Source organism: Phoenix dactylifera, chromosome 2 (assembly GCF_051530095.1).
Source record: "Phoenix dactylifera cultivar Ajwa chromosome 2, Ajwa_hap1_PhDact_Kaust_v1.1, whole genome shotgun sequence".
NCBI classification, from domain to species: domain Eukaryota; kingdom Viridiplantae; phylum Streptophyta; class Magnoliopsida; order Arecales; family Arecaceae; genus Phoenix; species Phoenix dactylifera.
In genome coordinates, this window is record NC_143191.1 from 41,824,279 (window position 1) to 41,838,413 (window position 14,135).

At 49.7% G+C, this 14,135-nt stretch overlaps 1 protein-coding gene across 1 annotated transcript in view; it reads left to right on the forward strand.

Annotated features, from left to right (window-relative positions):
• Positions 1 to 4,969, forward strand: part of BIG (auxin transport protein (BIG)) — a 29,866-nt gene extending 24,897 nt beyond the window's left edge. The window contains exons 12-14 of the mRNA XM_008799377.6: positions 516 to 1,541; positions 2,408 to 2,911; positions 3,993 to 4,969. Coding sequence (XP_008797599.4) covers positions 516 to 1,541; positions 2,408 to 2,911; positions 3,993 to 4,823 — 2,361 coding nt within the window. The 3' untranslated portion in view covers positions 4,824 to 4,969. The remainder of the gene's footprint in view (positions 1 to 515; positions 1,542 to 2,407; positions 2,912 to 3,992) is intronic.
• The last annotated feature ends 9,166 nt before the right edge of the window (positions 4,970 to 14,135 follow it).

Genomic DNA, 14,135 nt, shown 5'->3' on the forward strand with positions numbered 1-14,135 from the left:
AGAACTCAAGAGTTATGACAGTGAAATACTTCACATTAAGGTCTGTGGTACCGACCTATACCAGCCTGTATTGACCATACTATACCGTACGGTTAAGGTACCGGTATGGTACCAAGGTTTGGTTTGGTATATGAATCGAACTAGGTCCATGCTGGTCCAAACTGAGTAGAATTGTCCTATGTCGCTTGGTACCACTCAAAACTGGGGTGTGTACTGTACTGTACCGACCCATATTGCCCAATATCTGGAAGTATTGTGATAAAAGGTGAGAAAAAAAGGGGGTTGGAGCTATCTCAATGTAGGTGCATATCGTACCGTACCGACTGAACCTACCGGTATAGCAACCGGCACTGAGATTGCGGTCCTTGCTTCACAATATATTCTAGGCCTTTGCTCTTCTTTATTCTTCCATTTGTATTTGGTGCTGAAAATGTTCTATTGTGCTACCAGTTTATCACATGTTTTATTTAGATGATTTGTAGAGTTTTCTGCTCTTAACTTCATATTTTTTGCAGCGATTACGTGATGATGAGCTGAAGTCAAACCAAGAAGAGTTGGGCTCGGTACTTAACCTTCTCATGTATTGCTGCAAGATACGAGAGAATAGACGAGCCTTACTACAATTAGGAGCTTTAGGGCTGCTGCTTGAGACAGCAAGACGTGCCTTCACAATAGATGCCATGGAGCCAGCTGAAGGCATTCTTTTGATTGTTGAAAGCCTTACTATGGAAGCTAATGAGAGTGACATTGGCATTACTCAAAGTGTACTTACAATTTCTAGTGAAGAAAGTGGTGCTGGTGGACAGGCTAAGAAGATAGTTCTCATGTTCCTAGAAAGGCTATGCCATCCCTTGGGTGCCAAGAAGTCAAATAAGCAGCAGCGGAATAACGAGATGGTGGCAAGGATATTGCCATACTTGACTTACGGGGAACCAGCAGCTATGGAAGCACTTATTCAGCATTTTGAACCTTACTTGCAAGACTGGGGTGAATTCGATCAACTTCAAAAACAGCATCAGGATAATCCCAAGAATGAAATCGTGGCACAACAAGCAGATAAGCAAAGATCTGCTTTGGAAAATTTTGTTCGAGTATCAGAGTCACTAAAGACAAGTTCATGTGGGGAGAGGCTGAAGGATATGATTCTTGATAGGGGAATCACCAAGGCTGCAGTGAGGCACCTGAGAGAGAGTTTCTCGGTTGCTGGCCAGGCTGGGTTCAAGTCAAGTGCAGAATGGGCAACTGGTTTAAAACTACCATCAGTTCCATTGATCTTGTCGATGCTGAGGGGACTTTCAAAGGGCCATTTGCCTATACAAACATGCATTGATGAGGAAGGAATCTTACCCCTTCTTCATGCTTTGGAGGGTGTGTCAGGAGAAAATGAGATAGGTGCAAGAGCAGAGAACTTGTTGGACACACTGGCTGACAAGGAGAGTAATGGGGATGGTTTCCTTGGGGAGAAAATATCCAAGTTGCGACATGCTACTAGGGATGAGATGCGCCGTCGTGCTCTGAGGAAAAGAGAAGAGTTACTGCAGGTAAATTTTATTATTTTACCCCTTCTATAAAGTGTTTTCCTGATAGTCTTCACTTTTAAGTAACTTGTAATATTGTATAATTGTGTGATTTTTTAGTATTTAGATAATGTGATAGGAAATAATATATAGTTTTAAGTGTGATAATGCAATATGCATTAGAGTGAAGATTTATCTCATATAAGTGAGAAAGAAAATGGTATAGTCTACCAAAAAAAATGGGTACACAAGTTGGTGGAAGGGTGGAGCAATTATGTGTTGCAATGCTGGTTCCATTCTTATTTTTCAAGTTTTTCTGTGTTTCTTTGAAAACCAATCACCTTTAAATGCCATAGTAGTATAATATTTTATAGCAGGAAAGAAGCTTGTTGCAACAACTGTTGTTCTCCATAAATTGAAACTTTGCTCCCTTTTGAAGTTAAATAGTTGCGCTTTGTTGGTTTGGCTATCTTGAAAATGGCAATGCAATTTATACTTACCGGGAATTCAGTTTTTGTTTTCTCCCCCCTGCTGAGGAAATGGGATGCTATGTTATACCTTTTTTTTCCCAATTCAATTTGATAACTGTTGGATGCAAATCATAATTAGTATGGATGATTTATAAGAAAAGGGCAGTTGTTTGGTAAATTATATTTTCATTTTTTGATTAAATCTTCTAAGATTTTGTTTTAGCTGGGACAACACCTGGAATATCCATTTTTACCACCACAAATAATTGATTACTCAAGGGTATACTGATTGGAGTCTTAATCATGCTAGCATAAGTTATTTCTACTACAAATGCAAGTTATATAATTAATGCAATGGGTCCTTCTAATTAATTCTGTGCATAAAGTCAGTCTGTTTTCTGTGTTCTGCTTCTCTTGTAGGGTCTTGGAATGCGACAAGAATTTGCTTCAGATGGTGGTGAGCGTATTGTTGTTGCCCAACCTGCCATTGAAGGTTTGGAAGATGTAGAAGAAGAGGAAGATGGGCTGGCTTGCATGGTATGCCGAGAGGGGTATACTCTGAGGCCCAATGACATGTTAGGTGTCTACTCTTATAGCAAGCGGGTGAATCTAGGTCCAACAAATTCAGGAAGTGTCCGCGGGGACTGTGTTTACACAACTGTCAGTCATTTTAACATCATACATTTCCAGTGCCATCAGGAGGCCAAACGAGCAGATGCTGCACTGAAAAATCCCAAAAAGGAATGGGAAGGAGCTACATTGAGGAATAATGAAACCTTGTGTAATTGCATCTTCCCCTTGAGGGGCCCATCTGTTCCTCTTGCACAATACGTTCGCTGTGTCGATCAGTACTGGGACAACCTGAATGCCCTTGGTCGTGCTGACGGCAGCCGACTCCGACTACTGACTTATGACATTGTCTTGGTATGACAATTTCTCTGTTCTTTCATTTTATTGTGTTTTGCAACTCAAATTGGTCTATAATGTGTAGTTAGGTCACCCATCATTTTATGGATGGTTGTTCACAATTTGATGAAAAGCAGAAGATATCACTGGTTGTGAGTGCCATAACAAACAAATGGTTGAATTGTAGATGATGCACTACTACCCCTAGATCTAAACTTGATGCACTACTACCCCTAGATCTAAACTTGATACCAGTCTCAGTGATTGCTCTTTATTTGCTTTATCTACAGACACACAGAGACACACACAGACAGACACGCTCACTCTCTCGCACACACATACACAGAGCTCCCTGTTGAAGCAAGCCAGTTCATGCAGCTTGCTTCTTGAATTGTGGAAACATAAATGAGATTGCTCAAGCTATATGTGGTTGGCATAATTCATGTCTAGGCTTCTTTTAGATAATTTCAAACATGTAATTAGGAGGGTGGGACTTTAGTTACTGCTTGTGTTGCACCATACATTTCTCATGACATGTCACTAAGGCCAGAATTAATGACATCAAGAGTCCATCGCTATCTGGTCGAGATCTTATTGCTGTTTTGCTCATTGTAATGATTGTTATTACTTTTCCAGTTTTCAATATTTTACTTACACTTTAATGTCATTATTATTGATATTGTTATTGTCATCATAGCTGAACTCATTTAGTAAATGTTTGTTGCCGACAAAGTCTCTCTTTTGCAAGTTGGACTTTCTTTGGTGTGTCTATAAAGATATGTTTGATTGGACGGCTTACCCTGCTATTAATAATGCTTGTTGGATCATGCAATTTGTTTTCCAGCTATGAAAACCAACTGTTTGGCCTTCATCATGCTGACACATTACCAATATAGAGGTGCACGCCCTGAAATGTTCCTGTAGGCATGTTAGATCTCAATATGATACTTGAATGTTCTGAACTAAGCAGTTGATAGATTTGAATGTCATGAGTGCACTTATGCAGTCGGAATGTCTTATGGTGATCATTTCTCATGGAGAAACAAATGCATATGGTGGCTAAACTATCTTTTATGTGCTAATATATTGCTTCATGCAGATGTTAGCTCGGTTTGCAACGCGTGCTTCTTTCAGCACAGACTGCAAAGGTGGGGGGAGGGAGAGCAACTTCCGCTTCCTCCCTTTCATGATCCAGATGGCTTCTTTCCTACTCAACCAAGGAAGCCCGAACCAACAGCAGCGCCGAGCCATGGCAAAGTCAGTAGCTGCATACTTATCTAATGCTTCTCCCACTTATGATTCTCCCAGTAGGCTTTCATCCTCTCTTCCCGGGGCTCGTTCTGCTGGGTCCTCTGAGGAGACTGTCCAGTTCATGATGGTTAATTCTCTCCTCTCCGAGTCATATGAGGACTGGTTGCAGCACCGCCCTACTTTCTTGCAGAGGGGCATATACCATGCCTTTATGCAGCACAAGCATGGCCGGTCGACCCTCCGATTGTCCTCAGAATCATCTGCTAGTGGTGTCAAATCAGATGAAGGATCCTCGACAGATCTTAATGACAACAAGAAACTCTTCGCCATCGTCCAGCCAATGCTTGTTTACACTGGTTTGATTGAGCAGCTGCAGCGATTTTTCAAGGTAAACAAGGCATCGAGTGGGGCAAGTTCAAAGGGGTCATCAGGGGGAGATGAAGGGGGCAGCGGGAGTGGTTTGGAGAGGTGGGAGATTGTGATGAAGGAGAGGCTGGTGAACATGAAGGAAATGGTGGGATTCTCGAAGGAGATGCTCTCATGGCTTGAGGACATGACTTCAGCTGCCGATCTGCAGGAGGCATTCGATGTTATGGGGGTGTTGGGAGATGCCCTGTCAGGCGGGTTTTCCCGGTGCGAGGACTTTGTTCATGCAGCAGTTCTTGCTGGGAAAAGCTGAGGATGGACGATGGTGATGCAATGTTCGAAATCATTACCCTCTGTTGCCTGATGATGCTCATATGCTGTGAAGGCATGAACAGATGCCTTGTAACATGTGCTGAATGAAAATCTTTTGATCGCTAGTAAAATCTCTTTTCCTTTTCACTCCATGAGCAGTTGATCCGTACCGGCAGATCGTCCGAGTTTTGTTTTGGATTTTCTTCAAAATGTTTCACTTGTGTGCTCTGCGAGATTATTCTATTTGTGGAATGTACGAGGTCTTAATAACAAGTTCTCCGGCCAGCAGGTGCAAAGCTTAGCCGGCTTGGAGGATGTACGGGGTCCATGTTTTCTCCAATATGTTGGATGTGAAAGGAGTTTAGGTACCATGAACTGGGATGAAGAAAAGAAGGGTGCCAGGTAGCAAAAATGAAAATAGCGATGATACTGCAAAAATCCATTATTTGAAAACTTGCTCGTGTATTATAATATATGCGGGACTGTTCTGCTGAGATCGATTTTGTTGGGCAGAATTTGAGTATCAAATGTTATATATACATATGTTGCTGGAAATTGGATCCGGAGGCGGCCGTCGGCTGAGAAGGAGGAGCTCCGGCGTGGGATGGCGGTCCGTCAGTGGGCGGCGTCCTCTGGAAGACCTGCAAAAAGTCGGTGGCCGGGGTTTCTGGCGTCGGCCTTCCGATGCTTAAGTCAGAGGGGATAAATGTATGGGGGGAGAGGAAGAATGTCTCCCAAGTTTCAGAGTTCAACCTCCTCTAAGATGGAGGGGTTCCTCTTTTATAGAGGGTACAGGATTATTGTGATGTGACGGGGCGAACTGGTTACCGTCATGATTGAGCATGTCGTACAAATTAATGCATTGCCGTAGGAAATCAGGCCAGAGCCAATGAGTCGTTGCTGATCGGACATAGCCGAGCGGGTCAGCTGTTTGCCGTGGAGGGCTTGAGATCCGTAGATAGCATGCGCATTAATTGTTGAGTGAGCCGGAGATCAGCAAAGGCCATGCGCATTGATTGTTGAGTGAGCCGAAGATCAGCAGAGGCCATGCGCATTGATTGTTGACAGCGGTAGCAGGGCATGGTCTCCGGTCGAGCTGCAGAAGGATGTGACCGCGGCGGGTGGATGGTGAGACCGGGCTTCCGAGGTCGAGAGTGTTGAGGTCGGGTGCCCGGGTCGGACGTCTTGAGGTCGAGCGCCTGGTCGGGCGCCAGGTCGGGAGCTCTAAGGTCGGGCGCCTCCAGGTCGGGCGCCTCTAGGTCGGGCGCCTCCAGGTCGGGCGCCTCTAGGTCGGGCGCCTTCAGATCGGGCGCCTCAGGCCCAGAACGCAGTGGAACTCTTCAAGGAATCGGAGGAGTTCTGTCGACATGTTGGAGGAGGAGGCTGTGGATGGGTTTCTCCGCAGCTTCAAAAATTTTCGAAGGCAGATGCACAGGTTCTGCCCTCAGCTCGACCTCGGGGGTATTCGGCCTAGGTCGGGGATCGGCGAAGAGAGCGAGTTCGATCTTCTCGCAACCCTTGAGGCCGAGGAGGAGGTCGCCGAGGCCGAGACTGATGCGGCCGAGCAAGCGGCCCAAGAGACTCCCCTTGAGAAAGTTGCCGGGGGCATTCCCGAGGCCACTGGCGAAGCCCCATCTGAGGCCGCCGCGGAGGGTCTCGAGCCAATTCCTGCCGAGGATCCTCGAGTGATCATCGTGGACGACCCTGAGGTCGATACTGATGCAGCTGCCGCTCCCTAGGACTTAGCCTTCTCTTTTTGTTTTCCCTTTTTGTAAGCGAGTTCGACCCTTGAATACGGCCGAACCTCAATTTTGTACTCGGCCTTTAGGCTTTATTAATGAAGAACTTTCTTTTTCTAAATTTGTGCTTGTCTCTTCTTTGCATAGTAGGTAAACTTTTACCTTGGCTGCTTAAGTTGAATTCCCCTCCCACGAATTTCTCCAAATCTTCAAGCTCGGCTAAATCCATAGACTTAGATTCCAGTAGCATTCGCTAAATTGTCAGGCTTAGCTCTGATAGGGATCGCGTTAAGGCTCCGGGTTTAGACTTTAGGAAAACTCGCTAAATCTTTGAGCTTGGGCTCCGAAGAAGTCCCACTAAGCCTTTAGGTTTATCCTTTGGAAAATTTGGCCAAGTCCTCGGGCTCGGCTTCCAGGATAAGCTTGCCAAAGCTTTAAGGCCGGGCTCCGAAGAGATCCCGCTAGGTATTTAGATTTACCTTCCAGAAAATTTGGCCAAGTCCTAGGGCTCGGCTTCCAGAACAAGCTTGCCAAAGCTTTAGGGTCGCGCCCCGAAGAGATCGTAGACCGAGGTCGGGCTACCGTTGGGGCTTTTATGCCTTTTGATCTCGAACTCAGTCAGAGTGTCAGGAAGTAGAATCGAAACTTACGATGAGTGACTTGGCACCTCCGGGCTCGGCCAGAGTATCATCGGGCAGAGCTCGAGGTTGTCGTTACAGGCCGTCTTGGCTTAAATCGACATTTGGACTCGGCCGGGCCCTCGTTCAGAAAGGCCCGGAACAAGTGAAGATTGAACTGGAGATTGGTAGTGGGGAGGGTACGCACAGGGTTAAAGGAACCTCGACTCATGGTTGATTCAAGAGAGCATCCTGACCTTGGTCGGGGGGTTCCGAGCTTAGTCGGGGTTTTGCCGACCATCTTGTAATATAAGCAAATAAATGCGATGACATAGGTGTTGGGTAGGGTTATACCTCTTGCACCATCGGAGCTGGGCATCTCAAGTAGAGGTGAGTGACTCCGCCCTGTGATTGGCCTTTAGGGGCGTTCCTCGGCCTGTAGTCCGCTTCCGCAGGTGGTGTTATCTGTTGTAGGGATGGCACTTTGGTCGGAGTCTTGCGCAACAGCGTACCTCGCACCGGCCGAGCAGGAGAGAATGCTGCGTTCCCTACGAGGTATTGTCTGCTTTAGGTACGCCTGCACGCCAGGGGGTCCACGTAGGTACTACGCCGTTGTTGAAGGCCTCGGAGGTCCGCAAAGGTACTACCTCGTTGTCGAAGGCCCTGGGGTCCGTGAAGGTACTACCCCGTTATCGAAGGCCTCGGAGGTCTGTGAAGGTACTACCCCATTGTTGAAGGCCTCGGGGGTCCGCGAAGGTACTATCCGTTGTTGAATGTCTTCCCGAGGTTGAGGGAGCTTGGGCTCACTGTCGACTCAGCGGCGCATCCCGACCTTAGTCGAAAAATCGAGCACGAGGTCGAGGAAGCTTGGGCTCGTCGTCGACCTGGTGACGCTTCCCAAGGTTGAGGGAGCTTGGGCTCACTGTCGAACAACGGGGCATCCCGACCTTAGTCGAGGAATCGAGCACGAGGTCGAGGGAGCTTGGGCTCGCTATCGATCTAGTGACGCTTTCCGAGGTCGAGGGAGCTTGGGCTCACTGTCGAACAACGGGGCATCCCGATCTTGGTCGGGGTCTTTGAGGGAGATCGAGATCGAGCTCGACGTCGACATGGCGAGGCGTTCCAGACTTGGCTGGAGCATCCGAACTTGGTCGGGCATCTGAGCTTGGTCAGGCATCCGAGCTTGGTCGGGTTTTCTGAAGATCTCAAGTGTCCCAATATCAGGAGGAGCATGGAATAATTAAGAGAGAACTATGAGAAGGGGACGAGACCAATCATCGAAGACCCCTGAAGGGTTTACTGGTAGTACATTCGAAGATTTTCGGAATTCCAGCTTCGTGGAATGAGGGTCCCCTGAAGAGATTCCAACTTGTATACTCCGGGCCGCTGGACTCGCGCAATCCAGTAGGTCCTTCCCAGTTCGGGGCAAGCTTTTCCTGCTCGGTGGGCTGAGAAACTTCTGCTCTCCTGAGGACAAGATCTCTTGCCTTGAAAAGCTTGGCCTTCACTCTGGAGTTGTAGTACTGCGCCGTCTTTCATTGATATCTTACCATACGAACTCAAGTTGCCTCCCTGGTCTCCTCAATGAGGTCCAAGTTGCCCCTGAGTCAGGAGGAGTTGGAGGTTGTGTCGTAATGTTCCACTCTTGGTGAGGGGAGTCCAACTTTCAGAGGGATGACAGCTTCCGTTCCGTATGCCAGATTGAAGGGGGTCTCATCGGTAAGAAGTCAGAATGTGGTTCTGTAGGCCCAGAGGATATTGTAGAGGTCTTCGACCTATTGCCCCTTGGACCGGTCGAGCCTAGCATTGAGCCCCTGGAGGATGGTGCGATTTGTTACCTCGGTTTCTCCATTCGTCTGTGGATGGGCTATCGAGGTGAAGCGGTGATCGATGCCGAGCTCGAAGCAGAATTCTCTGAAACGGGTGTTGTCGAACTGACGGCCGTTATCAGATGGATGCGGGGGAGTCCAAATATGCAGATTATTGACTTCCAAACAAAATCCCGTATCTTCTGCTCGGAGATCCGGGCCACTGGTTCGGCTTCGACCCATTTGGTGAAGCAGTCGATGGAAACGACCAAAAATTTCCTCTGCCTGGTAGCCAAGGGGAAGGGCCCCAGGATGTCAATCCCCCTTTGGGCAAATGGCCGGGGGCGCCGATCGAGGTTAGCGGGGCCGAAGGTCGGCACTGGATGTTGGCGTTTCGTTAGCATCGATCACACCTTCGGACGAAGTCCGTTGCATCCTTTTGAAGTGTGGGCCAATAGTATCCTTAGCGCAAGATTTTGTGGGCCAGTGCTCGGCCTTCCAGATGGTTCCCGTATTTTCCTTTATGAACCTCTTGCATAGCATAGTCCACCTCTGACGGGCGGAGGCATCTGAGGAGGGAAGAGGTGAAAGATTTTCGGTAAAGCTTGCTTTCATATAATATGTATCAGGAGGCTAGACGCCTGATTCGGCAAGCCTTGAGCTCATTGTTGGGGAGGGCCTCAATTTATAGATAGTTGACGAGCTCGTCCATCCAGCTCGGCTCGATGTCGACGTAGAGGGTTGGCTCAGGCTCCTCTGTACCGGGCGTTTGGAGATATTCGAGCATTGTTGCCTTAGGAAGCTCGCTTATGTGGAAAGTCGCCAGCTTCGACAGTTGGTTTGCCCTTAGGTTCTCTGTTCTAGGAATGTGCTGGATATTGAAGGAGCCTAAGGTGGACGTGAGGTCTCGCACCTTGTAGAGATATCTTTGCATTGACGGCTCTCTTACTTCAAAGTCTTCCAGAATCTGGCCTACGACCAGTTGGGAGTCACTAAAAACCTTCAGGTTCTCTGCTTTCAGCTCCTTTGCCAATTTGAGTCCGGCGACGAGCACCTCGTACTCCGCCTCATTGTTTGAGGCTGGAAACTCGAGGCGTAGGGCCTGCTCCGCAACTACCCCATCTGGGCTTGTAAGGATAAGACCTGCTCCGCTACCCTCCGAGGTCGAGGAGCCATCCACATATACGACCCATGGCTGCCTCGGGGTCTCCTCCATTGGCATGAGTGGGAGCTCGGGATCGTTCGGCAAAGTGCACTCCACGATGAAATCGGCGAGCGCTTGGGCTTTGATCGCCGGCCTCGGACGGTATTCGAGGTCGAACTCTCCGAGCTTGACTGCCCACTTGGCAATCCTCACGGCGCGATCCGAGCGTTGCAGAATCTGCTTCATAGGCTGGTCGGTCAGTATGGCCACAGTGTGGGCCTGGAAGTAGGGCCGGAGCCTCCGAGCCGAGATGACCAGGGCAAAAATTATTTTCTCCAGTTTAGAATATCGGGTCTCGGCATCCTTCAGGATCCGGCTGGCATAATACACTGATCTTTGAAACTTGTTTTCTTCTCGAACCAGGACTGAGCTTACCGCAACTGGGGAGACGGCCAGGTACAAATAGAGGAGCTCATCCTGCTGGGGTTTTGTGAGTAATGGAGGGGAAGCAAGGAGGTGCCTAAGCTCTTCAAAAGCTTACTGACATTCCTCCGACCACAAGAAGTTCTTCGGTTGCTTGAGGATTGTGAAGAATGGGAGGCAACGCTCGGCCGACCTAGAAACAAACCTTCCCAGAGCTGCGACCAGCCCCGTGAGCCGCTGTACCTTCTTGACCGTCTTTGGTGGCACCATCTCTTGCAGCGCTCGAATCTTCTCGGGATTTGCTTCGATTCCTCGCTGGGTGACTAAGAAGCCAAGGAATTTGCCCGAGGTGACTCCGAATGTGCACTTAGCAGGGTTGAGCTTCATCCGATACTTTCTAAGTGTGGAGAATGTCTCGTTGAGATCAGCCACATGGTCCTCCGCTGTTCGGCTTTTTACCAGCATGTCGTCCACATAGACCTCCATGTTTCGGCCTATTTGATTTTTAAAGATTTGGCTGACCAGCCTTTGATATGTTGCTCCGGCATTTTTCAACCCGAACGGCATCACTTTGTAGCAATAAATGCCCTTGTCGGTGATGAAGGCCGTCTTTTCCTCATCTTCTGGCGCCATTCGGATTTGATTGTATCCCAAGAAGGCGTCCATGAAGGTCAGCAATTGGTGTCCCGAGGTGGAGTCCACAAGTTGGTCAATGCTGGGGAGCGGAAAGCTGTTCTTTGAATAGGCTCTGTTCAAGTCGGTGTAGTCCACGCATATGCGCCACTTCCCGTTAGCTTTCTTCACGAGGACCACGTTAGTGAGCCAGTCTGGATAGGAGACCTCCCGGATGAAGTCGGCTTCGAGAAGTTTGTCCACTTTCTCGGCCGCTGCCCGTTGTCGTTCTGGGGCGGAGCCCCGTTTCTTCTGCCGCACAGGTCTGTAGGTCGGTTTCACCTGGAGTTGGTGAATCATGACCTCAGGGTCTATTTCCGGCATGTCGGCGGGCGACCAGGCGAAGACGTCCATATTGGACCGAAGAAACTCAATCAGGCGGTTTCTTTCGAGGGAGCTCAGGCCGGAGCCGACCTGCACGGTTAGCTCTGAGCAATTTTCTTGTAAAAAAATCTGGGTAAGAAGCTCACCAGGTTCTATCCGTCCTTTTCGGAGGTCGTCCCGCACTTCCAAGGTTTCGATGGGCAGCATCTGATCTGACGTTTGAGTTGGCACCTTGGCCGGTAGCTCCCTCCCGACTTGGTGCCTTACCTGGTTGCTTTGCTTGGTGAGTTGCCATGTAGCACCGCTTAGCTATTGACTGGTCCCCACGAACTTTGCCTACTCCTTGGTCGGTGGGGAACCGCATAAGCAGGTGATAGGTCGAGACCACAGCTTGGAGGGCATTTAGCCCTGGTCGTCCGAGGATGGCGTTGTAGGCCAAGGATAGGCGGACCACAAGAAAATCCATCCTCACAGTACTTTCTTGGGGATCGAGCCCGACCATGACAAGGAGGCCGACCTCACCCTCAACCGAGACCGAATCTCCAGTAAATCCGACCAGTGGAGCATTCATTCTCCGAAGCTGGGTTTCTGTCATCCCCATTTTTTGATAGGCATCGTAGTACAAAATATTTGCCGAGCTTCCATTATTAACTAGGATACGTTTTACATCAAATTTGTTTACAATCATGAAGATGACCACAGCGTCATCATAAGGAGTATCAACTCCTTCCAAGTCCTTGTTCGAGAATGAGATGACTTTGGAGGTGCGCGAACGCTTCAGAGGGGTCTTTCTCCCGGTTGGATCTTCAGCTGAACTTTCTCCTCCGATAGCGTTGATGGTACCGGCGATAGGCCTGTTATCATTTGGATTCTCGGGTAGTGCGGCATTTTCCACTGGCCTCCTTTTCTCACGCCGGTTCCGCACAAACCGGTTGAGTACTCCGCGACGGATAAGCGCCTCGATCTCATCCCGGAGCTGGAAGCAATCCTCCGTGTCGTGGCCGTGGTCTCGGTGGAAATGGCAATACTTCCTAGGATTGCGCCGAGCTCCTGTATCCCGCATCGAGGGTGGAGGTCGGAAATAGTCTCGACCTTCTATCTCCATTAAGACCTCTACCCGAGGAACATTCAGGGGGGTGTAATTCTTGTACCTCCCCGAGGGCATTCATGGCCGCGGTGGAGATCTCGGTCGAGGCGGGGACCTTGGTCGAAGCTGTCAACGCTGTCCAGGTGGACTCCTCAGCCGAGGCAGGTTCTTGTTTCGGTGGGGAGACGGGCTTTTGGGACGGCCGCGCTCCTCGTGGCGTCTTTTCTGCTTCTTCAAGGCCTGCTCGGTCGCGCCCCGCCTGGAGGCGATGTCCTCCTCGGATTTCGCATACTTTCGAGCTCGGACCAATATCTCGGTGAAGTCGGCAGGGAAGCTTTTCTCAATGGAGAAAAGAAATCTGTAGGAGCGAGCTCCGGTCTTTGGTACCGACATGGCTATCGACTGGTCGAGCTCGCAGACCTCCCAAGTTACAGCAGTAAAGCGGTCGAGGTATTCTCTGAGGGATTCCCTCTCCTTTTGCTTGACGTCCAGGAGGGAATCCGACGTTCGCCGCTGGCACCGGCTGGCAGCAAAGTTGGTGGCGAACTGCCTGCCGAGCTGCTCAAAGGAGGATACCATGCTCGGTTTCAGCCCAGAGAACCAAAGCCGAGCTGTTCCCCAAAGAGTCGTTGGGAAGGCCTTGTAAAGCACAGCCTCCGAGGACCCTTGCAATGCCATGGGGGCTCGGTAACTTTCCAAATAATCGAGGGGGTTAGTAATTCCGTTGTAGGGCTCCACTTGGGGCATTTTGAATCTCGGTAGGACCGGCTCATCCTCGATTTGGCGAAAAAAGAGGAACTTGGTGGTAAACTCAAAGTCACCCTCATGCCTTGCCTTTCTGCTGTGAAGCGCTTCAATCTGGCGCTCAAGCTTCTCGACCTTCCTGTCGAGCTTCCCAGCCTGGGGGATTGCCACAGTAGTCTGCTTCGGCTCATGTTGGTCCGGGGCTGACTCAGCTTCCGAGAGCTGCGGCCTTCTATCTATGCTCCTCCCCGGCAGTTCTCTCCGGGGAGACGCCCGAACTGAGCCTTGGCAACAGCATCGTCCTTCATTGTTGGCCCTCAAGGAGCCATGAAGATTTTGGCCCTGGGGCACCGGTCCGTTTGGAGGAAGCATTGGCTGGACCTGGGCTTGTGGAGGCGGCATAGGTGGGGCTTCCTCACGTTGCAGGCCTTGGACGGCTGCGGCCAAGGCTTGAACTTGCTGCACCAGGATATTGAACTATTCCGGCTGAACTTAGAAAACTGGATCAGCCGGAGATGGCGAATTCTGGACAGAGTGTCCAGAACTTGGTGGGAGATGCCGGGAAGCATTGGAGGCTCCTTTGCTTCTCAACTTCATGGTCATAACTCGGTCCTTTCCTCTAGCGCCAACTATTGCTGGAAATTGGACCCGGGGGCGGCTGTCGGCTGAGAACGAGGAGCTCCGGCGTGGGATGGCGGGTAGCGGTCCGCCGGCGGGCGGCGTCCTTCGGGAGATCTGCAAAAAGCCGATGGCCA